The sequence below is a fragment of the Mustela nivalis genome (genome assembly GCF_964662115.1).
Source record: "Mustela nivalis genome assembly, chromosome: 7".
In the NCBI taxonomy this organism is placed as follows: domain Eukaryota; kingdom Metazoa; phylum Chordata; class Mammalia; order Carnivora; family Mustelidae; genus Mustela; species Mustela nivalis.
This window is the reverse complement of record NC_139026.1, coordinates 74222610-74250197: the sequence shown is the minus strand read 5'-3', so window position 1 is coordinate 74250197 and position 27588 is coordinate 74222610. Positions and strand designations below refer to the sequence as shown.

The 27588-nt window shown below is 38.3% G+C and overlaps 1 protein-coding gene across 1 annotated transcript; it reads left to right on the top strand.

Moving 5' to 3' along the window:
* Positions 1-5104: 5104 nt before the first annotated feature.
* CMAS (cytidine monophosphate N-acetylneuraminic acid synthetase) lies at positions 5105-24076 on the top strand. Its single transcript, XM_082738603.1, has 8 exons — positions 5105-5482; positions 12667-12809; positions 12951-13106; positions 18051-18184; positions 18845-18939; positions 19317-19488; positions 20267-20420; positions 23479-24076. The coding sequence occupies exons 1-8, from the start codon at positions 5223-5225 to the stop codon at positions 23667-23669; spliced, it is 1305 nt and encodes a 434-aa protein (XP_082594729.1). The 5' UTR covers positions 5105-5222; the 3' UTR covers positions 23670-24076.
* Positions 24077-27588: the final 3512 nt, after the last annotated feature.

Genomic DNA, 27588 nt, shown 5'->3' with positions numbered 1-27588 from the left:
GAGCAGCTCTGCACGGATCTGCTGTGGGTATCTGCATTTGCGCCAGGAGGACCCCCTGGAGTATGCCACGGCAGCTGGGAATTCAGGTGACGAAGCAGGATGAGGGACCCCAGGACGTAAGAGTGAAGATTGAGACACGGTAGACAGAGAGGTCATGAACTCCTTGCAGTTAGCATTATCAGCTCAGCTACAAGGAAGCGACCATCCTGACACCGACCAACAGATAAGAGGATGCCAAAGAGCCAGGGTGTCCAAGGAAGAAAAGAACCAGACGACAAGAGACACCCTCTCCTGTTTCAGGGATGAGCTGCACTAAAGGCCCAGTCCAGGGGACTGGTGGCTTCAAATAAGACTGTCAGCTCCCAGTTGTGGAGCCTGATGTCCCAGCCCCCATAAAAGTGCGGGACATCCTTTACTGCCCGTAATTCTCACAGCAACTTTAGGAGGCAGGGTATTAGTATACTCTCACTTTACAGACAAGGAAACTAAGTCTCAGCAGGCTCAAGTGCCTTGCCCAGGGTCACATGCAGTGTACAGGGCAGGGGTGGGGGGGTGGGGCAGAACCAGCCCCTGAGCCTCTGCTTCTAACCCCATGCTCCACTACCTTCCAAACCCAAACACCAAAGCCTTCCAATCCTTGTAGTTACACAGGTGTGCTCAGCACAGCTGCCGTGTACCTTCCTTCATTGATGGAGCACTTGGGACACAGTCGATCCCTAGTGCAGGCTCAATTCCCCTGAATGGTTCTTTGCTAACAACGACAGAACTCCACCCAACACTTCTGTGAAAAGAAAAAGCGGTTCCGCATCACCCACCTGACTGTCAAGGCATGTCCCACCCGCCCCCCCCACAACTCTACTCTCTTTTACTGGCCTCATCTCTCATGATCTCTCGGAAAAAAAAAAAAAAAAAGGCTTGCTGATCTTAACATTACTAATGATGCCACATTGCTAAACAAAACAGTCTCTGCTTATATGGCCATTACAGCATTTGATACAACTGACTTCAGGCTTCCACATGGGTTTCCCTTCCAATTTGAGCCATTCTGTAACTTTTTTTTTTTTTTTTTTTTTTTTTTTAGATTTTATTTATTTATTTGACAGAGAGAGAGACAGTGAGAGAGGGAACACAAGCAGGGGGAGCGGGCAGAGGGAGAAGCAGGCTTCCCTCTGAGCAGGGAGCCTGATGCGGGGCTCGATCCCAGGACCCTGGGATCATGACCTGAGCTAAAGGCAGCTGCTTAATGACTGAGCCACCCAGTGCCCCCATTCTGTCTCTTTTATTGTCTCCTCTTCAGGTCTGAATCCCTACATGGTAGAAGTCTTCCATGTTGAGTCTTTGGACTTCCTGTCCACCAACTTTCCATTTTAGCTGATATCCTTTGGTTCCTCTAGATCCTCCTCTTTTCTGTCTACTATCACCTGCCATATGTCATCTACTATTATTGCTTTGTATATTATCTGTATGCTGATGATTCCAAAGTTATACTATCTCTTAGACCTCTCCTGTGAACTTCAGGCCATTTATTCAAAGCCCACTTTTATATCTCTTGAATGTCTGATATGTGTTTCATACATGACATGTGCTAAATAGAATTCCTAGTTCGGTCCTGTAAACTGTTTCTTTTTTTTTTTTTTTAAGAATTTATTTATTTGACAGAGAGAGATCATACGTAGGCAGAGAGGCAGGCAGAGAGAGGAAGGGAAGCAGGCTCACTGCTGAGCAGAGAGCCTGATGCGGGGCTCGATCCAGAACCCTGAGATCATGACCTGAGCGGAAGGCAGAGGCTTAAACCACTGAGCCACCCAGGTGCCCCTAAACTGTTCCTTTTGTAGTCTTTTCCATCTCAGTTAATGGCAGCTCTCTTCTGCTAAGGGTCACGCCAAACTTCCTGTTGTCTGTCAGCAAATCCTATTAGTTATACTTTCAAAATGTATCCAGATATTGAGCACTTTCATCATCTTCAGTGTATCTTTCCAGTTCCCAGAAAAGAACCTGGTGCACAGTCATCATACACTAATGATTTGTTGAAAGAATGAAAGAAGTCAATTATGTCGTATTCCTGCTCTGTATAACTTCCTTGACAAAGTTTGGCCCATAACACCTTTCCGTGCTGTAATCTGGTCTACCTGTTCCTCTCTATTCTCATGGTTTGCCACTAACCAACAAGTATCATGTGCCCAATTATAGCGGCCCACTTCAAGTGTTCTGGGTTTATCGTGCTGCTTCATTCCTCTGTGCCTCCCACAATGCTGTTCCCTCAGCCTAGAACATTCTTACACTTTAACAGTATTTCAAGCATTATCTCAGCCAAGAGAAATATCATTCTCGCCTATAGACTTCTCCCTTGTGCTGGTCTACCTCAGCACGTGCACTTGCATCCTGGCACAAACCACGCTCCATGGAGTTTGCCTGTTTTCCCCTCAGAATTCTATACCTTGCATCTTGGTCATCTCCTGGTATCCCGAACGTGTACCACAGCCCCCAGCGTATGGAATGCAATGAACAGAACATGCGAATGAATGAAAGGACTCCTCTATGCGTTGACTATATTCATATACAGAATCATGAAACAAGACTTAATGTGAAAATATAGTCTCTCACTATAAATACGAATGAATTATTATTTGGCAGCAACACTTCACACTCATTTCTAAAGGAAGGATGAATCTGAATATTTGCTTTGAGGGCGGTTTATTTTTATTCCTTCAAACTAATCCAAAGACAAGCTAACATTTTTTTTTTCTTGGCACAGTCATTCTTTCTCTCTAAAAAAAAAAAAAAAAAAATTATTGTGATAAGAACACTTAACATGAGGTGTATTGTCTTAAAATTTTAAGTGTGTGATTATTGTTGACTATAGGTACAATGTTGTACAGCAGATCCCTAGAGTTAATTCATTTTGCTTAACTGAGACTTTATGCTCATTGATTACAGTGAAGAAGAATACATTAAATAAGTATACTCTGATTTTACTGAAAGAACATTTATCAAAATTTCATGTGCCATATTTGGAACTAGATGGATTATTTTCCACTTTTATTACTATGCTCTCTCTCTCTGTCTCTCAGTGTCTCTCTCTCTCTCTCCAGATTGAAATCAGCCAGTTCTTAAGTCAAACCAAAATTGTGCAAAGAATACAAAATGCTTTATTATCATAAGATTGCAACTACAAACAAAAATATGTGTGGGTAGAGACAGGAAAAGTAATAAAAAATGCAGCTCACTGACATTTACTGAACACATACTCTGACCCACACATTGTTCTAGAAGCGATTACAAAGAAGGAACAGTACTTCTGGAGCAGATCTCACAGCATTTACGCAAATCACTATAATCTCTTTGATAAGTAACATTGGTAGCACTTGCTCTGTCCCCAGCTTGAAGGACACCATTGTGCCCCGGAGTCCCTCCACTGAAGTATTGGTGACCCAATAGAGTTTATGGGTCTCTAGGGAATCACTGTGGAGAATGGCAACTGTATTATTAGGGAGAACTAAGGCTGTTACTGAGGTAGAGAGGAAAAAAGATTTGGTGTGTAAGAAGCAGTAGATGTCCTTCTTACATGGTTGCCACAAAAAAATCAGTGTTGGTGTCTCTGAAGTACAGTAAATGCAAGATTTCTATTCAAAGAGCCCATAGGGTGAAGGGGCACAAACTGACCATTTGGCCTAGAGCTCTGCAATGGTTCTTGGAACAGATCTCCCTCCTCCAGGCCTGCACTGATATCTGTTTGCAGCCGTCCTTCCCCATTACTGCCAGCCTGAGCTTTCTCTGATCCAGTCCCAGCAAGAGCTGGTCCATCAGCTACCTCACAGGCAAGGGGATGTAAAGTTTCTAGTGGCTCTCCTAACACCAAAAACGTGAGAGGCTTTTTCTCTTCCTTTCCAAAAAGGTCAAGACCTGAGAAGCACAAAGGCCTTTTTACCCTCCTTGAAAAGGAATGACAATACCATGTCCCATGCCTTCTGGATATGTTAGCCTCTACTAGACAAGGATATTTCTAGATACAGGCTTGCAAAAGTGGTGAAGACAAAATGTGTGTTAGCTCAGAGACACTTTCTCAAATATCTATAAAAAAGAGATTGTGTGTGCATGTGGATACATGCCTTTGAACTTCTTGGCGGATCAAGAGGTTTAAAGGATACCATCAGGGCTCTTTCTCTCTTCTCCCCGCATGTCTTGACACCGCTTTTTTTTTTTTTTTTTTTTTTTTTTTGTCTCCCAGCCCATTTCAGAACAGCAAACCCTCCTATTCCCCTTCCCTCATCCTGCCATAAGGAATCAGACTTACAGTGTTCTTAATACCCAAAAACTCAACAAGAGAAAGATCCTTTCTTCCCCAGTCTCAGGGAGGGTTTCCAATGGGCTCTGCTTGGTCACCTGGCTGTCCCTAGACCACAACTGTGTTCAGGAAGATGAGATACTATATACACCACTTGAGTCACCCACCCACCTCCGCAATGCAGAGGATGTGAGTGAAAGCTCCACCAGATAATAGAGGTAACAATTTATAAAAGGAAAAGATTTATAGCATAGAATAAAATAACAACCACAAAAAACAAGAACAGGTGATTACTGCACTATAGGGGAATAGTCAAGGTTGACTTCCAAGTTTTCAATCCTAGATTTTCAGTGATGTTGATAGAAAATGCGGATGTAGGAGCATTTTGAGCCCATATAGAGAATTGAGGTTTTTAAATGTTGAATCTAAGGTGCCTGTAAGACATTTAAATGAGGTAATCTCTTGGAAATAGAGTCAGGAACACAGCAGAAAAATATACAATTATAATTTTTAAATATAAGATTGAATCGTGTTAGGGTGCATCTGAGTGTGCAGTGGGAAACCCACTATCTTTATTAAGTGGTGAAGTTCCTTACCAAAAAATCTATAATGTATGCTGCCTAGTTGAGAAATCTCCGTATAGTGTCCCCCAGAAGCTGCACTTCTTTCCAGTAATCCCTGGACTCTCAGTGCCTGGCGTGGGTTTGGGGTCCCCCCTACCCCAGGCTACTCCGCCTAGGGGACCCCGGCGACACGCCCGCGGACTACAATTCCCGGCGTGCCCCGCGGAGAGGCGGGCCGTGGCGGGGGCGGGGCCAGGAGCTGGAACAGCCACCCCCGCGAGTGCTCGGGCGGGGAGATCGGGCGGCGCCGAGCTGAGGTGGCGAGAGAAGAACTCCCGGATGTGGAGAAGCTGGGGAGAAGGCGTGGGAGGAAGATGGACTCGGTGGAGAAGGGGGCCGCCACCTCCGTGTCCAACCCGCGGGGGCGGCCCTCCCGGGGCCGGCCGCCGAAGCTGCAGCGCAACTCCCGCGGAGGCCAGGGCCGAGGCGTGGAGAAGCCCCCGCACCTGGCGGCCCTAATTCTGGCCCGGGGCGGCAGCAAGGGCATCCCCCTGAAGAACATTAAGCACCTGGCGGGGGTCCCGCTTATTGGCTGGGTCCTGCGTGCGGCCCTGGACTCGGGGGTCTTCCAGAGGTGCGCATGTGCGAGAGTGGGCGGCGCGGTCTGGGCGGGGGTCGGGCGAGGGAGCCGGGCCGCTGGAAGGGCTGGGACTCCCTGGGCAATTGCTCTTGGAAGGGGTGTGCAAGATCCGGGGTGTGGGGGCCCCGCGTGAGAGCGCAGGGAGGAAGTGCTCCAGCTTCTTCCTTGTTCCGTCGCTGCTCGTAGTCTTGACCTGGGACGGTGCCTGTGCCTGCCCTTGAGCATGCCGTCCGTCGGAGGGGAGATTGCCCCTTTTTCAGCCGTCTCCGCCGCCCTGGTTGACCTCATCGGGTAAAGGAAAGGAGGCCACCCCTATGAAACGTCTGTGGCGACATGTGAACTCCAGCAGGCAGAGGCCGTTGGGGTTCCCCTGTTGCTCAGCCTGTGATAACCACTTGGTGCCGATCGATTAGGGAGGCATCAGGTTCCTGAATGGAGTGAGGTGTCAAGGCTTTCTAGTTTCAAGCTCAGCTTGGAGATCGCTTTCTGACCTTTGCAAAATACTCCAAGCTATCTGCCTGTGAGTCAGCACAATCTAGAAAACCCCTTGCATTTGTCCATAGGTAAGAGATCGTGAGGAAACGTACAGCAGGCTGCTTTATGATATGCATATAAATGCTTTTATTGTGTCTTTGGAACTTCGTCCGCCCAGAGACTGTTTCAATTGTGCATCATTCAGAGACATTGCCCATATGCCATTTTGGTCAGGAGGGACAAGCTGATATCATTCATAAAAGAACAGAGATAAAATTTTGTGCCAGGAATGAGTTTACACATAGAAACTTCACTCTAATTATGCTTGAATCTGTTACTGTGGGAAGTAAATTATTTTAACTTTTTGATTGGGCTTTGGTTCTTGAAGAGATGATTGTTTTTGGAGCATCTTAATTGCCCACATTAATTTATGGGTATATGATTTTCATTTAACTAGTCTTGTTTAAAGAAAGATACTCCAAAAGTATGAATTTACTAATTTTCTTAATGTTTTAATCTAAGGGAAGCCCTGGGTGGAACGCGGTAAGTAGGGTAGGCACCCAGAAGATAACACTGATGTAGCAATGTAATAGGAAGTGTGCAAAGGAGAGATAGGGAAAGCCTTGAGAATTTGGTTCAATTCAGTTAACATTTACTGAGCCCTAATTTCTGCCATGCACATCCAAGGAAATAACCAAGATGAAATGACATGGTTCTTGTCCCTGGAGCTTACTGCCTTTTGGAAATTTTTTCACCTTTATAAAGAGTGCACACTGGGGGGAAAAAAAAGACTTAGAGAAGTGCATCCAGGCCACAGGGATATGCCATTTTTGTGAAATGAAGTAGAGCTCAAAAATCACTGTCACAGTAAATTAAGAGCAAAACTCACTTACAACTCTGGTTACATGTCAGGAACCTCCTTTCAGCCTGGCTTCACAAAAAAGGGTAAGGCTTGTTTCAGGTACAGTGAGATTCAAAAGCAAAATGATTCATTCATTCAGCAAGTATTTGTTGACCATCTATTGTGTGACTGGCACTGTACTGTGTCTTTAACCAGAGGTGATAGCAGTAGCAAGAGTCATTCCTTAGTCTCATGGAGCTTGCATTTTGAGAGACAAGTAATAAACAAACTGTGTATACTATATTTGGTGGTGACAGTATTTTTGAGAAAAATAAAGCAGGGTAAGGAAATTATGCCCTCTGTCACCAGAATCCTCCATTTCTTAGTTCTTCTAGATAGGCTCTCCCTTTATGCTGTCAAGTGATTGTGCTGAGAACTGCAAAACTCTCAGCACCTAATGACTTGTCCAAACTCTAGTATGGTTTCCAGGAGTGTCAGGCAATGCTTCTAGGATGATTCTAGCCACCCCTTAAAATGGCTGAGAAAGGTCAGTGCTGCCAGGATAATTTACTGTTTGTTTCAGGTACAACCTGGTGACTGGCAGGTAGCCTCTGAACCCTATCTCAGAACAACTACTTTTGAAAACTTATCATTATAAACCCCTTCTCTAGCCTTTGGAATGTAAATCTACCACCCAAAACTGTCTCTCTGAAATGGAAACATCTTAGTAGATAACCCTCATTCATTCTTAGTCCCTGTGGGAAAATTAAGGGTCTAAATTCCATGGGCATCTTGCTTCAGCTTGCACCTTGCCTCTATCATAAAGTTGAGTGTGTTTCTTCTCTGGATAAGTACCCAGATGGCCTAGTCACAGGGACTAACCCCCTCTATCACCCTTGCAATACCTTTTTCTTAACACACTCTAGCCTTTAAGAAGTCTCCAGCCTTTGTTTTGGGGATTTGAGTTCAGTTTCTACTAGTCTTTCCCTACTGCCATAGTTAACAAATCAAAGCTGTCCTTTCTGCTTTGCTCTCCAGCTTTGTTTACCCTCTTATTTTACTCCTTACAGGCTTAAGTCTAACCAAAGAGTTTCTTTGGGTCCCCCAGTGCTTATGTTGGTAGAGTTTAGCTGCCTCTTCTGGTGTTGGAGCCAGTGATGGAGCGTCCCCTGAGGCTCAATGAGACAGTTGCATCAAGAGAAAAATTGGAATATGCTTACCAAAGGGGAGTAAATGCTGGGAGTCAAAACCAGACAAATACCCTTATAGCAGACCTAGGAGATTTTGCTACAAAATGATTGGAAAATATATGTTATATATTAAGCAGTAATTTTCCTGTTTCCATTTATTAAAATGCATTTATACAGAACTCCATGAAAGAATAAATGATTCCTGGGACGCCTGGGTGGCTCAGTTGGTTGGACGACTGCCTTCGGCTCAGGTCATGATCCCGGAGTCCCAGGATCGGGCTCCCAGCCCCATGGGGAGTCTGCTTCTCCCTCTGACCTTCTCCTCGCTCATGCTCTCTCTCACTGTCTCTCTCTCAAATAAATAAATAAAATCTTTAAAAAAAAAAAAAAGAATAAATGATTCCTAAGAACCTTTTTCTATGCCAATTCTTTTGCTATTTTTAAATTTTTGCTATTATCATTGCTATTTTTGCTATTCTTTTATTTAGCATATCTAGATGAGAGAAAGCATCTTGACAATTGGAAGGATATTGTATACTTCAGGCCACCTATGGTATCTGTTACTATACTAATAATAGTAATTAGAAGAAATAAAACCAGTATTTTCCTTAACCAGCAAAATGAGCATAATTGGTCTGACTCTGCCTTCTCAAACTTAGAATACTGTGTAACAAAGTGATTTTCCTCTGTTTAGGTTGCATAGCTGTTTGCTATGTTGCATCCTTTCTAGGGATCTGGAAAGTTCAACTAAAAAGGTAAAAAAGGGGACTAGCACTATTTCCTCAGTGAAGTTCTTCCTGGTCTCCTCAGTGGAAAGTAACGGTGTCTTTGTTTTCCTCACAGAGCAGCAGTATTCAGACCTTCTTTTAGTGCACGCATTATGCAGTGAAGTAAGGTCATAGACCCTGGAGTTAAACTGTGGATTTGAGTTTCTAGCTTCACCATATGTTAACTGCAACTTTGGGTAAATCACTTAAGGTCTGTGCCTCAGTTTCCTCGTCTGCAGAATGAACTTAAGTATCCACCTCATAGGGTTGCTGAGAGGATTAAGTGAAGTAGTATATATACGGCCATTAGAATGTGTCTAGCGTGTGATCTGTCCTTGACATTTTCCCCCCTTGTTGAAGGTTTTTACAATCTTCATCTCTTCCATGGGCCACAGTTTCCTGACTTGTAAAATGGGAAAGTTGTAATGATCTTCAGAATTCTTTCTAATGCTGACACACTTTGACCTTGAAGAGTTAATGGAACTGTGTCTTTACTCTCTATTTCAAGGGTCCATCAACTTTTCTATAAAGGGCTAAATATTAAATATTTCAAACTTTGTCTCTGTTGCTTAGCTCTGTTGTATGTTGTGAAAGTAGCCATAACAATACGTAAGTGAATGAGTATAGCTGTATTCCACTGAAAGTTTATTTATGAGAATAGGCAGCCTGGGAGCCAGATTTGGCCTGGGATGACCCTTGCTCTACTGGGTTGAAGAGGTTCTTGTGAGCAGGTACTCTTACTTACCTTGGTATGCTTCATGTATTGGAGCCTCAATTAAAATGTGTTGATTTGGATTTAATTGATTTATTCTGAAGCTATGGTCCAAGTTTGGAGCAACCTTGCTGCCTCTCACCTTCTGTTTTCTTTCTTTGATAAATATTTACCCTAGGAAGGAATTGAAGAAACTTGCAGCTGCCCAATTGTGTTTTTCAGGGCTAGAAGATGCTTAGGAGATTATTTTGTTCAAAACCATGATTTGTTCATTGAGGCAGATTGTTCTGGCCTGCCCAGAGTCAAAGCTAACAATGCTTCCAGGATTGCTAACTTTGCATACTACTTTGGATAGCAGTTGAGAAGAATGCTAAGACAATTATTTTCATTTAGTAAAAAGTTATCATTGGAGGTTAGTTTGTAAGAGCTTGATTTCAGCAGTGGTTCGATGCTGTGTTAGTAAACCTCAGAACAAATTGATTTTGTGAATGTTACTTAACATACTGTGGGGGGAAAAATGAACTTTAGTTTCATTTGTAGGGTGTGGATTTATGATTAATAATAAACCTGGAACTTTAGTTTCATTCGTAGGGTGTGGATTTGTGATTAAATAATAAGCCTATGCTGTGTTATTCCCAGAATGGCATTTTGTGATTTGAAATAATATTCACAGGCATCAGGGTTGATATTCCTGTTCATCCTGTTAGATGAAATATGACTTCATTTGAGGCTAAAGTCATTAGCATTAGGCTTTGACATTTACTTTGTACTTGATTTTACATTTTATTGACCTGTTTATTCACTTGCTGACTCTTTGTTTTTGCCCTCTCTCTTCTGATTCCCCTAAATCAAAGGAAAATGATCTACTTACATAACCCCTTTAATAAATGATGTTCACTGTATTTTAAGTCTACATATGGGATGCTATTTTCATACATATAAATTAGGCATTTGGACTTTCAGAACTTCAGTTTTCCTTCCAACAGAATCAGTGTGAGGATTAAATGAGACCATGTATGTATGCCTTTATTACCATTCCTATTTTATTATTTTGAATAGCTTGTGGTTTGTATTAAATCCTTCTAACAATGGTATGAGGTACTGTTACTATCACTGGTATTTTTTTTTTTTTAAATCATCCACACTTTACTAAAAATCGAGGCCTAGGGAGATGATGGATTTTGCCTACGGTCATATAGCTAACATGTGGCAGAGCTAGGATTTGGACTCATTCCTTCAGATTCCATGCTGTTAACCATTTAATGTTTCATTTATTAACACATATAGATTGAGCATGTTTTGGAGCAGGCACTATAAAAATACTTTGTAAAAATAAAGCATTGTAGAGAGGTTAGTCGTTCCTTCCTTACCTCTGTTCCCTTGTTGGTTTAAGGAGTATTTCAGAACTGTGTTGGCCTCTGTCTCTACCAATGGGCTAAGAACTGAAAGTTTCTCAAGAAAATGGACTACATGTCCGCAGTAGAACCTGAAACATAATAGGCACTCAATAAACGTTTCATGAATGAAAAAATGAATGACTGATCAAAGGAAGGAAGGAAAAACAAATCTCTTCCAAAACCTCTGTTATTTTTTATTTGCCTTTTAAGCATTTCAGAAATGTCACTGAATCCTGTGGTGTTGAGTTTTCATTATAGAAAATCAGGATAATAAGTGACATCAGTAATTTCAATTGGTGACATAAATTAGATGTCAAAAGACCATTTCTTTTGCTTTTCCTGTTCACTCCTTACTGTATTTACCATTTAACCATCCTCCCTTCATTTTCTCTATTTTAAAACTAGGTTTTCTTGGTACTTCCCTTTGTTTTACACCTTTGACTGTGACATTTCTCCAGTAGAATATCAGCCCCCAAATATTTCTGGGGACTTCTGTGTTCTGCCTCACACAGACTTTTAGTAAATATGAGATATCTGATCCCTAGCCAGTGACTCATCGTGTTTAGTAGGCTTTAAAAAAAGAAAAAAATTAGGGAGGTTATTGACTTTATCTTTAGATTTAAATCTTTCTTCTGCAAATATTAAAGAGAAGAATGGAAATCAGTAAGTAAAATCTGGCGATGTTAGAATTTTTTTTTTTTTACTTTTTTTTTTTGGTGTTCAGTAAACTTCTATCTCCTAAAAAAAAATTCCTATAGTTTCTCACTTTCTTTTCATTCTTGACAATTGAGCATAGACATCCAAAACATGCAGTTCCTCTTACTCCCAGTAGATGTTGAATAAAGGTGCTAAAAGAAAAATGCATATGCCAAAGACTACAAGTCATTAAATTGTCTTTGTGTAATATCACTAATAAAACATTGTGGCTAGAATATTCACATCTTTTTTTTCTAGCAAAGGGAATCTGTGAAGGTCCAGGAAACTTAACTTCAGTAGATACTGGCACACTTCCCCGAAGTAGCATTCTACTCATAGTCATCATCTTAGAAAGTCTAAACGATGAACCACATAAGATGTGGTGAAAGGTGCAGTTAAGTTAAATGTCCCAGAGGCAGTCAACTCACATTCTCCATGTCTGTAATTATCAATGGCTAAAACTCCGTCAGTTCTGTGTCATATATTTATAGTATACCCATTATTGGCAAAGCAGAAGAGTTGGATTAGCTGATATTTTGAGCCCAGTCTAGGCATTACGTTGCTTCTAAGCTTGAAATTCTTTCAGCTTCATGGTTTAACTAATACAAATCCGTTTTTTTTCTTGGCAAGTATATTAAAATTCTTCACACACTAATTTGGATTGAATGAGGAATAAGAAGCAAGATCTTCTTAATTGCCTTTAGATTTGAACTTCTATTTTACTTAATATACCAGTAGCCTTAAATATACCAAGTGTCATTTTTTTCTGTTTTTATAAAACTGTATCTAGGGCTACAGAAATAATACTTATATAAATAAATGACATAAGACAATACGAATACAAATATTTTTGTATGTAAACAAAAAGTCTATTTGTTACTATATTTTTATTCAGACAGTTAATAAAGTGTTATTTATTATTATATATTATACAAAATATAATTCTTTAAATTTTATGTTAGATCTGTAATTTTTTTGATGGTATAAAAACTATTCTAACATCATGTAAGGTGTATTTTGGTGTTGCAGAGCTCCTTTTTATCTTTAGTGGTTTCTTTTAATGATTTGACTTGTTATATTTATTTTTTACTATCTATCCAGTGTGTGGGTTTCAACAGACCATGATGAAATTGAGAATGTGGCCAAACAATTTGGTGCCCAAGTTCATCGAAGAAGTTCTGAAGTTTCAAAAGACAGTTCTACCTCACTAGATGCCATCATAGAATTTCTTAATTATCACAATGGTATGAATTTGATAGTTTATTCAAAATTTTATGTAATTTCTAATTTATTATTTCATAAGACTTGTTTTCACATTTGAATTTAAGATCTTTGTATTCCTTGCAAAGAACTTTGATGTCCTTCATTTGTTTTCTCTTTTTAAGAGGTTGACATTGTAGGAAATATTCAAGCAACTTCTCCATGTTTACATCCTACTGACCTTCAAAAAGTTGCAGAAATGATTCGAGAGGAAGGATATGATTCCGTTTTCTCTGTTGTGAGACGCCATCAGTTTCGATGGAGTGAAATTCAGAAAGGAGGTAATCTGTTATATCGGTATTGATTTTAGCTTTTATGGAGAACCCGCTTTTTCATATGTAAATATTCTTTAGGAGTGAAGGGAGCAACACGTGATTATTAACTGTAGTAGGTAATGACATTTATAATCAGTTCTAAGTCTTGTGATTATTGAGACAAGACAAACCAAATTCCCTGCTTTACTTTTTACAAATGGACATTTTAACACTCGATTTGCCTTTTGAGGCAGGCGTGTCCTTTTTCTAGATGTGAAATACTTCTGTGTTGGTTCTAGACTTGCTTGGCAAACTCCATATAAGTCATAATAGGATTGTGGGGATAGAAGTCTATCAAAAAGTTCTGGAGGACCTCAAGAATGAATTCTGGAATTGCATCCCAAAATTTGTTAGATTGTCCAATGTAAGAAGACGCAGGAGTCTGATTTCTAGCTAGGTAAGCTAGTAAAATATGGAGTAAAGAATAGGATGACCAACAAGTAGGTAAATGTAGCATATGTAAGGAAAGGCAGTTTGATTTCTGTTAGGTGCCCTGGCATTTGTTGAGTATAGGAGAGCTGCCTTATTGTGACTTCAAGAAGACAGTGAAATATGAGTGAAACTGGAGCAATGAAACTGGAGACAGCACAAAAAAGAGCAAGTAAGAGGATGGAAAGGCTGACAATAAGATTCTCCAGTCTCGAAATCTGAACGTTACCCAAACCAATGAAATACATCAGTAAATACACTTACAAATTCATTACATTTAGTGAATATTGTCTTCTTTGTGCCATGTTCTTTGTGCCATGTTAAAAGCTATACATTTTAACGTTGAACTTACCAGTTTCTTATTAAAGCTTAAGAAACAAATTTTTGAAGCAAATCAAGGAAGCCCAGTGTTAAACTGAATATTGAGCTTTATATGGTATATGATGGAAGTTCAAGAAGTCCAAGAAATATGTATGTTAAATAGATGACAAAGCCAAAGCCATAAAAATTAGATCTGTAAGTATTTTTAAGAAAATTAGGTATGTTCAAATAAATGTCTTTTAACATCAAGAAGTGAATATTAGGGATAAGACCTTTGTCTTGTCATAAATTTTCTACTAGTCTATGAAACAGAATGCTATTGATGAACAGTGGTTCTAACCCAGAATGGTATTTCTTGTGAGTCTATTCTTATGTTCCTTGTTTATAAAATCACTAAGAGTGCTACTGGATTAATCAATACTTGAAAAATTGTTCCATTTTATACTGTATAACTTTTGTATTTTTTTTTTTGTCATCACACTAGAACCTTACCATCTAATATAGTAGCCACTAGCAGTGTAAGCCTTTGAAATGTAGTTAGTCCAAATTGAGATATGCATTAAGCATAAAATATACATTGTATTTCTAAGATTAGTATGAAAGAAGTATATGCAATATCTCATTAATAATTCTTATATTTATTACATGTTAAAAACATTTTAGATACAAAATAAAATCTAAATAAAATCTATTATTACAACTAACTTCACTTCTTTGTACTTTTTAAAAATTGTAGCCATTAGAAAACTTAAAATTATATTATATAAATATATAAACATTATATTTTTTTGGACAGCACTGCTCAAGAGATTATACTCTGCACCCTTAGTTTGTTATTGTCTGCAAATAACTAATTTGTAGTTACAAATAACTACAGATAACTGTATTCACAAATAACTAAGAGCCTTACAATAGTAAATTTAGCCCCTGCCTTTTGTTCTATTGTCACATAATCTATTTCTATATATATTATGAGCCATGATACGTTGTTCTATTTATTTTAAATAGTTAATGGTACTTTAACTTATTTTAAAATAGTCACTTATCTTCACCTGCATATTTATCCTTTTTAGTTATTCTTCATTTCTTACCACTTAACATGTGCTTCTGTCTTATAGTGTACAAACTGTTAGTAACCGCTCCTCTCAGCTTTTGTCTGTCTAAAAATGTCTATAATTTGCCCTTATTTGTAAAGGGCATTTTCATTGAATATAAAATTTTGGTTTGCCTTTTCTTTCTTTCAGGATTTTCAGATCGCATCTTTAAGATGTTACTCTTTTGAAGATGCATCATTAACACATCATTTCAATATGTTCTGCCATCCATTGTTTCTTAAAAGAAATCAGCTATTACTCTGATCATTGTTTCTCTAAATATGATGTCTTTTTTCCCTCAGGCTGCTTTTAAGATTTTTCCGTTTATTTTAACTTTTCATAGTGGACTCCAATTTGTATTGCTGTCGTTTTGTTGTATTTATCCTATTTAGAATTCTCTGAACGTCTCATATCTGTAGGTTGATATCTGTCATTAGTTTCCAAAAATTCTGTGCCATTATCTCCAAATATTTCTTTTGCCACATTTTCTCTCTTCTCTTTTCTTGGGATGCAGATTTAAGTGTGTCTTATTAAACAGTTTTATGGGGTCCACATGTCTTTCACAGTCTGTTCTGTATTTTTTGATGATTTTCTCTTTGTCCTTCATGTTGAGTAATTTCATTTGACATATTTGAGTTCATTGATCATTTCCTTTGACTTGTCCAGAGCAACATAAATCCTGTCCAGTGAATTATTTCAGATACGTGTGTTTTCCATTGTGGAATGTACATTGGAGTAATTTTTAGACATTCTGTTCTCTGCTGAAATTCTCCATCTTTTTATCTTTTTAAAATCTTTTTCTCTAATATCTTTAGCATATTTATGATAGTTAATTGAAAATCCTTGATTGTGGGTTCCGATATCTGGGTCATTTGTAGTTCTGTTTCTACAACTGTTTGTTTTTCTCTAGTTATGGGTAATGTATTTCTGCTTCTTCAGAATGACTCGTATTTTGTCATCTGCCTGATATAGAGACTGGAGTACCGTTGACCCTTGAACAACACAGATTTGGGCTGCACGGGTCCACTTGTACACAGTGTTTTTCAGTAAATACAGTACAGTACTGTAAATGTATTTTCTCTTCCTTATGATTTTCTTAGTAGAATTTTTTTCTCTAGCTTATTTTATTGCAACAGCACAATACATAAAATACACAAAATATGTGTTAGTGACTGACTATGTTGTTGGTAAGGTTTCTGGTCAACAGTAAGCTCTTAGTAGTTAAGGTTTGGGAGAATCAAAAGTTACATGTGGATTTTTGACCATGTCAGTGGTTGGCACCCCAACCCCAGCGTTGTTCAAGGGTCTGTATATATTATTTTCCTCTAGGGGGGGCACACCCTTTCTTCTATCAGGCAGATAGGATATGGAGCTACTCACTTTGATCCAGTTAGGAGTTCTGCTAATGGGTTTGAGCTTTAGTCTCACTTTACCTCTTAGTGCAGATGTCTGGCCAGGACATGATCTTGTATGTATTCCTGAAAACCCCAAGCCACCAGGACTTTGGGATCTAAGCCCCACAAAACTCTAATGATCTCTCCTGCCTTCCAGCCCATTCTAGCTTCTTGTGCCTCAGCTCACTCAGGAAACGTCCTGCAGGGGGAAAAGTGGGTGGGCTCTTATAGAAGCCAATCTGTGATTCTAGTCTGCAGGGCCCATTAAATACTCTTCTGGTTTCTCTTTACCCCAGCAAAGTCCTTCTGCTTATGCCAAGTTTGATCTTTCTTTTACTTCTTCCTCAGATGCAGCAAATATCCCCAAAGAGAAAGCAGCCACTGATCCTTGTTCACTTAGGAAAGACTTGCCCCCTCATTCCTTTCTTTCAAAGCACCACTTGAATTAGTTTGTTTATTGCCTATCTGCACCACTAGATTGCACATTCTGTTAAAGTGGAAAGAGTTGTATTCACTGCTATGTATCCAGTGCCTTTAAAACTATACCCTATGTAGCTAATCAGTGTATATTTGCTGAATATTTTTCCTAGGTTATATCAAGCACTGATGGACTAGGATTGAAAAAAGGATAGTTTAGTTAGCAAAGTAAGTAAAGTTATTTCTAGAAGCCATTGCTTCTAGAATTGACAACCAAAATTTGAATAAAAAAGATTCTGAATAATCACCAGCTTTAAACACACATGCACAAACACACACACACGCACAGAATCATGTATGCATGTTAATACACACCCATAAACACAGTTTGGAAAAAATACAGTGAAAAGGCAAGAGGATCGCTATTTACCAGTACTGAGAGCTTCGTTTGTTATATCATGTTGTAATCACTAATGCTGATATCACTGAGCCTTCATTACCATGGATAGTAATAAGTTAATATTATTTATTATTATGCTTAGTATATTTTTAAATTACTGGTAAGAATATGTAATATACAAACATTTTTATCAATATAAAAGTTTCAATAATTCAATGAGGAAATCTTCAGTTTTCTGTAATAACTCTCTGCAAGTAATTTCTCAGCTATCTTGTATAAACATGTACACTGTATTTCTATAGAAGTAAATACTTAATAATGAGAACTATATTAAAATATTCAAGTAAGGATATTATATGACAAGTTCAGTCCTTTTTTTTCTTTTAAAGATTTTATTTATTTATTTGACAGAGATCAGAAGTAGGCAGAGAGGCAGGCAGAGAGAGGGAGAAGCAGGCTCCCTGCCGAGCAGAGAGCCCAATGCGGGGCTCTATCCCAGGACCCTGAGATCATGACCTAAGTTGAAGGCAGAGGACCAATGCTCTGAGCCACCCAGGCGCCCACATTCAGTCCTTTTGAAGCTGCCTTAAGGTTGCCTTGATGTCCTCCCAGAACCTTGTATTTTTAGAAATGCCTCAAAATCTCAATTATTCAGAATTCCTCTGTAAAATACTTTATTTTTCTATGATTAGATAATAATTATTAAATAATATTACCAAAGATAAATCTTCAGCATCATTAGAGATTTTATTCCTTTAAAAAATCTATTTTACAGTTTCAGTTTATTTTTTAAAACTACTAAATGAATACTCAGTATTCAAAGCAACAGAGACTTACTATAGCTTTTTGCTTTTAGTTCGTGAAGTGACTGAGCCTCTGAATTTGAATCCAGCTAAACGACCTCGTCGACAAGACTGGGATGGAGAATTATATGAAAATGGCTCATTTTATTTTGCTAAGAGACATTTGATAGAGATGGGTTATTTACAGGTTTGTGCCTTCATTCTGCAAAAATCTTTTAAACCTTTTTATGTGTATAACTCAGTTCTAAGGAAGACGTATGGCACAGTTCATAAAGGAAAATATCAGTTTCTGGAGGAAAGGCAATAACTGATAAGATTTATCATCTGAGGCCTTTATCCTGTAGGCTTACAATAAACTAATCTTTGGAATCCATTCAATGAATAAGCAAGGAATTCCGCTACAACTAAGAAATGAATCAGATACTGAATGTTGTACACATGTCCTGATTTTCATTTTATTCCATTCAAAATTCTCTTTTTAATCCATGGTTTTTTACCATCAGGTTGTGGTTGTACAGTTGAATAAAAATCTATTGCTTTTAAAAAGAGACAAAATAACATAGTAGATGTGGAAGATCACCAACCTGGGTGTCAGGAAAGCCAGATTATAGTTCTCTACCTCTACCCTGATGATTCAGGGTCAAAATATTATGGCCTATGGTTTGAAGATGTAGGAAACAAAAAGGTTTTCCCTCAAAAAATTATTTGTTAAATGTCATTTTTCTCGGTTATTTTTTTTCTCAGTATTGTAGAAATGAAATGAATTCATTGTTCTGTATTATTATAAACTTTTGGAATTGTGAATAAATGTTAAAAACAGTACTCATGGCATTTATACCATCTTTAGGGTGGAAAAATGGCATACTACGAAATGCGAGCTGAGCACAGTGTGGATATAGATGTGGATATTGATTGGCCTATTGCAGAACAAAGAGTATTAAGGTAAAAACAAGACTTGCACAGCCTTTGCACTGGACCCTGACATACTTTTAGTAGATATGTTCAGTTTTCTAGACACTAATTTTTGATACTCCAGACATTTTAGGATCTTTGTAAATAGTCTGTTCACGTGAGGAAGACAGACACATAAAACATGCCTATAGATGGCTTATTCAGTAACTTGAGAAACACATAGTCTGGTTAGACCACTCTACTCAAGGTCTTGCACTGGAAGTTGAAGTGTATATGTGACGTAAATGTGAAGGGTAATGTTTGAGTAACTGAGTGGGAATGGTTATTAAGTTTACTGGTGTTAGCCCGTCGAGAGAGAGTGATTAGTATTGCATTTGTACTCAGAGGTCTATTTTGGTTTCTTTTAGATATGGCTATTTTGGCAAAGAGAAGCTTAAGGAAATAAAACTTTTGGTTTGCAATATTGATGGATGTCTCACCAATGGCCACATTTATGTATCAGGAGACCAAAAAGAAATAATATCTTATGATGTAAAAGATGCTATTGGGATAAGTTTATTAAAGAAAAGTGGTATTGAGGTATGTGCCCCCTGAATATAGTGATGTTTTTCAAGGTGATGATTCAGGGTCAAAGAACATGTGAGGGAAATAGATTTAAATTTTTAGTATTCTCTATTAAAATATCTGAAATTTAGCCTTCACATGGCTAGAAAACTGTCATACCTTTACTCTTAGATGAATAAAATTAGGAATTTGTCAATCAACAAATATTTCTTGTTTATTCAGTAAACATATTATTTTTAAATGGTAATTGTCTAGTAATTCCTATAGGATCTTTCAATAAGAAAAATTTCATAAAAAATAGGTATCAGGATTTAGGGGAAAAAAGCAAATATCTTGTGGATTTTTTAAGATTAGCTTATTCTTATGATTGAAAATTTTAACTCAAAATAACTTAATATACTTTCAAAAATGAAAGCTAAGATAATTTCTTATAATTCCCTAGAAATCTTAAATATGTGTACGTACCTAAGCAGCACAAGAGACAAGTTGTAGACTTTCCTCTGGATAAATTGAATTATAGGAGAATTTTAGGTTAGTATCAGACAATGTATACTTTTTAAACTGCAGATATAGGTTCCTTCCCACTATAAAAAAACAGTGTCTTTTACCTTTATTGGACTATTAGAAAATGTTGTAAAAATTCATCATTTTAAAATAGCATTTGATTTTACTTAATTGGTCCTTCACTCATTTGTGACTCATATTATTTACCAGGTTTTATTTTATTAGGAAATACTTGTTTATTTATTCATTTTGCCCTTCTTTCTTTTCTCTTCTTTTTTTATTTTTTAAGGTGAGGTTAATCTCAGAAAGGGCATGTTCAAAGCAGACACTCTCTTCCTTAAAACTGGATTGCAAAATGGAAGTCAATGTGCCAGACAAGCTGGCAGTTCTGGACGAGTGGAGAAAAGAAATGGGCCTGTGCTGGAAAGAAGTGGCATATCTTGGTTGGTATCTTATTATTCAGTCATCATAAAGTGGACCAGGATTTTTCTTTTTTCTTTCTTTCTTTTTTAAAGAAATAGAGAAATAAAGAAAATTTCCAAGATTGGCATAATTGTAGAGAAATAGAAACTCTCTGCACCACTGAGGAAAGTGCTAAATTGGGATGGGCTTTCTGGGGGTTAGTTTGATAGTACATATCAGTACTATATTAGTACTGTATCAGTACTATATCCGTTGTATCCTAATAGAATGATTACTGACACATGGCTTTGGAGTCAGACCACACCTGACTGGTCAGGTTTGGTAAGGTGAGCCTTCATTTCCTCCTCTGTAAACTGGAAATGTCAAGAGTACCTGTGTCATAAGACTGTCATAGGAAGCAATGAGGTAATCTGGGTAAAGCACTTAGCAGATCCCTAACATATAGGAAGTACACTTTGGATGGTATTTGCTTTATTAAAATGCTCCAAGTTTTAACTCTTCAGTTCCAATTCCAGAAGGAAATTAGACAAATGAGTGAATAATGGAGAAAAAAAGAAAAAGGGCCCACTTAAATACCCTGCAAGCATAAAACATCCACAAAGTGGAACGCTCTGCAACCATGTAATCTGTACTAAGAGGGTCATGTGTCAAGGTTTTCACGGGTGGCATTTAGCAGATACGCTGTGTGCAGGCTTAGGGGCGGTTGCTGAGACTGCCTCCCAAGCTTGCAGTCTCATGTCTACATTTTAGATATTAAAGATGACAAGTTATTGAAATACATATGACATAAGCCATGTGTGAGATAGGTAGTTACAAGGGTACATGGGCCTCAAAAGAAGCAGCACGGGAATGCTTTGGGAGCAGGTCATCTGAGGACTTCAGGAATAGCCTTTGAACCGCATGTGCAGATTCAGTGGAGAAGACGACAGAGCCCTTGACAGAAAATGATATAGTTTTTGTAAGGAGAAAACAATTTTAGTGGCACATACAACAAATTCCAGGTGTACTAAGTATCATGCGACCCTCAGCGAGCTTCTCCAAACCTTGGTTTTCCTATTTATAGTATAAATGCAAAGCAAACTTTATAAAGCTATTGGAAAGAAAATTAGAAATAATATAGGATGCCTAATATAGTGCCTGAAGGTAGTAATAATAGTGTGTATCACTTATGTTGGTAAAATCATGTAATTGCATATGCCAAAATATAGTGATGATCCAGAAATAGTGGTAATTAAGATGATAGTGATTTTTTTTTTGCCTTGATTTAAAAAAATGTTTCTACCAAAAATATGCATTACTTATATAAATTTTTTTTAAAAAACTATAAAAATAAGAGGCTAGAAAACAAGAAAATAGGAGAAGACTCCAAATTTTAATTTAAGATCAGAACACTACTTTGCATGGGTCAAACAAACATATGAAAATTTGTTCCTTAAAAATATCAACACTTATATAGGTAAGTTTTACAAAACATAGCTTAGTTTCAGAGGTAGATTATTCAAAATAAATACTTGAATTTTCATCACCTTTCAGTGAAAAAATTCAGATTTCAATACATTTAATCATTTAGAAATTTTCATTAGATTAATATGGAACAGATTTGAAACTTTTTTTAACAAGCATTTTATTAGTAGTAGTTGGTCTATGGTATACTAATAATTCTACTCGGAATGGAGAATCTGAGGTACTGGGTGCTTCTGAAATTCATCCTATCAACACAAAACAGAAAGGGGGAGAGCATAGCAGGGCAGGTGGAGAAAGGGTATAGTTTTGTCAGTCTGATGGTAATTCTTCAACGAATAATCAAAGAGAACTGTCACACATTAAAAGTACTTAAGATATAGAGCAATAGAATCCAGTTGTGGACTTTGGCTTCTGATGCAAACAGATCAACTATAAAAAAAATTTTTTTTTGAGACAATGGGATATTTGAGCACACACTAAGTTACTAGATGATTATTTTTTTTTAAGATTTATTTATTTACTTATTTGAGAGAGGAGCGGGGAGAGAGCACAAGCAGGAGAGGGAGAAGCAGACCCCCAACTAAGTAGGGAGCCCAGCATGGGGCTCAATCCCAGGACCCCAGGATCATGACCTGAGCCAAAGGCAGATGCTTAACCAACTGAGCCAGCCACGTGCCCCAAGATGATATTAAGGAATTGTGGGTATTGTTAATTTGATGATACTGTCTCACTTAAAAAAAAAAAAAAAAAGATGTACCTATTAGAGATAGGTATGTGTTAGAGGTAGATGCTGAAGAGCTTTGGGGTAAAAACATGATGTCTAAGAATTCCTTCCTAGCCCTCTAAAAAACTAAGGGGTGGAGCAAAGAGAAAAACACTGATAAATGATCGAAAACATTGATAATCATTCCACATAAACTTGGGGTTCTTGCATGTGTTTGGGATTTTTTTTTTTTGCATGTTTAATTTTTTATTTTTTATAAACATATATTTTTATCCCCAGGGGTACAGGTCTGTGAATCACCAGGTTTACACACTTCACAGCACTCACCAAAGCACATACCCTCCCCAATGTCCATAATCCCACCCCCTTCTCCCAAACCCCCTCCCCCCAGCAACCCTCAGTTTGTTTTGTGAGATTAAGAGTCACTTATGGTTTGTCTCCCTTGTTTGGGATTTTTTAAATGAAAAGTTTAGATAATTCACATTTTACTTACAGAATTTCTCATAATTCTAATATGCATAGCAATCAGAAATTATAATCCATTCTCCTTCTTTAACTGATAAGAGTTGATTTTGAATTGCTTACAGAGAATCCTAGACCTCAGTAAATGCTTCTTTTTTTTTAAATAATCTTTTATTTTTTAATTAACATATAAGGTTTTATTAACCCTAGGGGTACAGGTCTGTGAATCGTCAGGTTCGTACACTTCACAGCACTCACCATAGCACATACCCTCTCCAAAGTCCATAACCCAATAATCTGGGGTATTCTTAAATGCTGTGCTTGAGGTCTTACTGAAGCCACCAGAATTACTTACCTGTTTTGCCTTATTAGAACTGAGTATTCTTTGTCTCCTTAAATTCTCACCCAGTGTTTCTTTCACTTGGTAGGAAATGAAGTATCTGACGAGGAGTGCTTGAAGAAAGTGGGCCTAAGTGGTGTGCCTGCTGATGCCTGCTCTACTGCCCAGAAAGCTGTTGGATATATTTGCAAATGCAATGGTGGCCGTGGTGCCCTCCGAGAGTTTGCAGAGCACATTTTCCTACTAATGGAAAAAGTTATTAACTCATGCCAAAAATAGAAATTAGCGTAATGTTAGAAGAAGAAAGTATACAGCCTTCTTTAGCCACTTTTATTTTTGATTAAGTACAATTCCATGTTGTAATGTTAACAGAATGTGATTTGACCTGTGATGTACCTTAATATATTTTAAACGAAGTCTTCTCAAATTGTCACTCCCCAAAACTTCTACAAAATAATTGTGCTCTACTTTTCTCTTTATGCAAGATAATTATTTAGAGATTAATACAGTCTTTCTCAGATTTTTAGTAAATGCAAGTAAGAACATCATCTCAATTGACTTTGTATTGTACCCTGTTAAACTGCGTGTTTGTGTGCTTTTAATGATGCTGAGATTTTATTTATTTGAGAACAATGTGTCTGGTCAGACATGCCCTTCTATTAATTAATAAAATTACATTTCACAAACTTGATGAAAACTGTCTTGTTGCTATAGCAGGGATTTACCAAAGATTCCTGTTTTCCTTTAAACACCGACCACATGGTCAGCAGGAGGAACAAGCCAGTCAGGACCTGGCATAGAGCATCTGCTTGTGTTTTAGGTATGTATACATATAGCGGCCACTCCATACAAATACAGAGCTGCAAAGAAATTCATATATTGTGAAGACTGTACATTGGAGTAAATCATTTGCAGTTACCTCCGAGAGCATGGCAATTTTATATACCAAATTTGACTACCACCACAATTTCATATCCACCACAAAGCACTCTCCTATCTGGGTGAATTCCAAGAACGGATATTTATCTCATAAATGTGGACTTTTACCTAATAAACACTAACCACTTCTTATGAAACATTTACATCTATTTCCACTGTAAAAAGAATTCAGTTCTGGCAAGAAGTAAGTCATTCAAGCCAAGTCATACAGGAAGCTCTTTTCCTCTGTCAGGATTGGGTGTGTCTGTCCAGTTCAGCATCTGACCATATAGGCCAGACATTGCTAGAAGAAAAAAGAAACTTCTTCAGGGCACCTGGGTGACTCAGTCACTTAAGTGTCTGCCTTCGGCTCAGTTCATGATCTTAGGGTCCTGGGATCGAGACCTGTATCCTGCTCCCGGCTCAGCAGGGAGCCTGTTTCTTCCCTTCCTTCCCACTTATCTCTCTCAAATAAATAAATAAAATCTTTGGGGGGGGAAAAAAAAAAGGAACATCTTCTACCTTAGTTTGCTTTGTATCTCATCCTAGTTTTTCTCCCACCTTTCTGGCTTTTCCACTGCTAAATTCATTTTCTCCTACCCCTTAATTGTACCCGTTCCCAAAGGTTCTAATCCCAGTTCTTATCCTTCCCAGAACCACATCTATATTCAAAGTTTAAGCTGTAGCCTCCATGCAGTGACTCCAGAATCTAGTCTCTGTTGTAAACTCTGACTGCATCTCAGATTTTTCATGTTGTAAGCTGGGTTCTTGGACTTGACCTCTCAAGTGTCTGATCTGACCTTTGAGATCACAGCCTGCTCAACTTTACCTTTTCATTTCTCATCCAATACCAAATCTTGAGCTTGATACTATTACTCCAGTGTCCTTTCAGCTTATCTAATACTTTTGCTAGATTAACTGTTGACATTCATTGTTACCCTTTATGAAATATTTTAGTGACTCCATGCTGACCACAGAATTTGATAAAACATTTTCTAGTCCATATGTACTTTGGACATAGCCTAATATTTCCAGCCTCAGTTCCTACGGATTCTTGTGGATCCCTCCACCCCAATCAAATTACTCTCTATAATTCTCCAGCAATTCCTTGATTAGCCTCTTCTTAAATTCTTCCCTTAATCCCTATGCTAATCATTCATTCCACAAAAAACTCCTGTCAAAATGCCTCTACCCACAGTAAATGCTATGCATGACTATTACACCATAGTGTTTGGGTATAATACTATGATTACACTGGAATCCTTTCATTTTGTGACCAAAGCCAAGTGTAAAGACAATTCAGTCCTCACTGAACTACTTTCCTGTGTTCTCAATAGTAGGGAATCTTAGTCAAGAAAATACATGTTCAGCTCTGACATGTAAAGAACAGAAATTACCAATCCCTTCCTTACAGAGAGAAAAATTGAAAACCAGTGACTACTCTTGGACCTCTCAGAGAACTGGGGTCAAAAAGCAACCTCTCCAAAGCCTGCAGGGATGGACATGACCAGAGATACAGCACCTGATACCTGGAGCAGAAGCTGCTGGATGCCTTAAATGAGCAAGAACACTTACCTGGTAATTTTGATGGATTGCTGGACGTTGAGTATGGACTACTGTTAGAGTGAGAAACTTCTGCAGGTCAAAGTCATGAGCTGGGGTCGAAGTCATGAGCTGGGGTCATGAGTCATGAGCTGAGGTGGGAGTGGGCCACACTTTCCCTCCAGGAATGCCAGCAGGTTCTCTCAGGATGGATCTGAGGATCCAAGAAAGATACCCCCGGGCCCCAATAGGAATGGAAGAATATTCTACTACTTCTAAAATTCTCATACTTCTACTATTCTAGCGCTTCCAGATCCTTGTCCCTACTCCTACTCTGCAGTAGAAGGCTTTGGTATAATACAAGCTTACCGCAACTGGGAGAAGGGAATCCCACTTCACTCTAGCTCCCTTCAGCCTTCCTGTGTCACCTACAAAGGGGAAAAACTCCATAGTCAACAAGGGAGAGGATGTGAAGGAAATAGATCATGTACACTGCAGGCAGGAGGAACAGGAGCATTAGGAGAACTGGACCCATCGATGAGACCCAGAAACATTGGTGAAAGCCATACGCTCAAGACAAGCCCACTAAAAGACCAAGACTTAGAAGATTTTAGAATGCTTCCCTTCTTTCACATGCTACAACACACCGATAAGTCCCCAGTTTAATATAGATGAGTAGGCTGCAGATCCCAGACTGCCTGAGAAGAAGTACCACAAGAAGTCCCAAAGCCAAAACAAGGACTCTGAAGGAATTTGAAGTCTCGTACATACAGCTAGAAGAAGCATTAAATACAGTCCAACTCCCAGCAATATTAACATAAATCTTCGCTCTAAAGACCTGTTTGTCTTGGCACCTATTACTTGACAATATATCTGGCTTTCAAAAAGAAAAAAAGTATATGGCATACCAAAAGGCAAGAAAAAGCAGTGCCCAAGAAGACAGAGTATTCATCAGATCTGGACTCCGACATGACATAGCTGTTAATATCATCAGAATTTAAAAAGCTGTGACTAACATGTAAAGGGATGTGATGGAAAAAGCCTATAACATGAGAGACCAAATAGGTAATGCCCATAGAGAGATGTAAACTGTAAGAAAGAATCAGAATGAAATGCTAGAAATAAGACACAGTGACAGAAATGAAGAATACTTTTGATGGCTGAATCAGCAGATTTGAAACAAATGAGGAAAGAATGGGTGAGCTTCAGTATTGGCCTATTTCATTTTATTTTTTTCTCTATACATCTGAATTACATGTGTTACTTTTTTCCCTAGCTTTATGAAAATCAGAGTCAACATAAAACATTGTGTAAGTTTAAGAAATACAACATGATAATTTAAAATATGTATACATTGGGAAATGAGCACCACAATAAAGTTTATTGTGACCTCATATAGCCCATGACCTCATTCAGCCTCCATTCCTTTCTCTCTTCCTATTCTTTGTTTTGTTTTTTTTTTCATTTTTTAAAAAGATTTTTTTTAATTTATTTGAGAGAAAGAGCACAAGCAGAGGGGAGAGGCAGAGGGAGAGGGAGAAAGAGAAGCTCCCTGCTCAGCAGGGAATCTGATGCGAGGCTCAGTCCCAGGACCCTGGGATCATGACCTGAGCCGAAGGCAGAGGCTTAAACGACCGAGCCACCCAGATTTTGTTCTGACAACGTTTAAGATGTATTCTCTCAGCAGCCTTTAAGTATACAGTTTCACTGTGTCATTAACTATAGTCACCATGCCGTA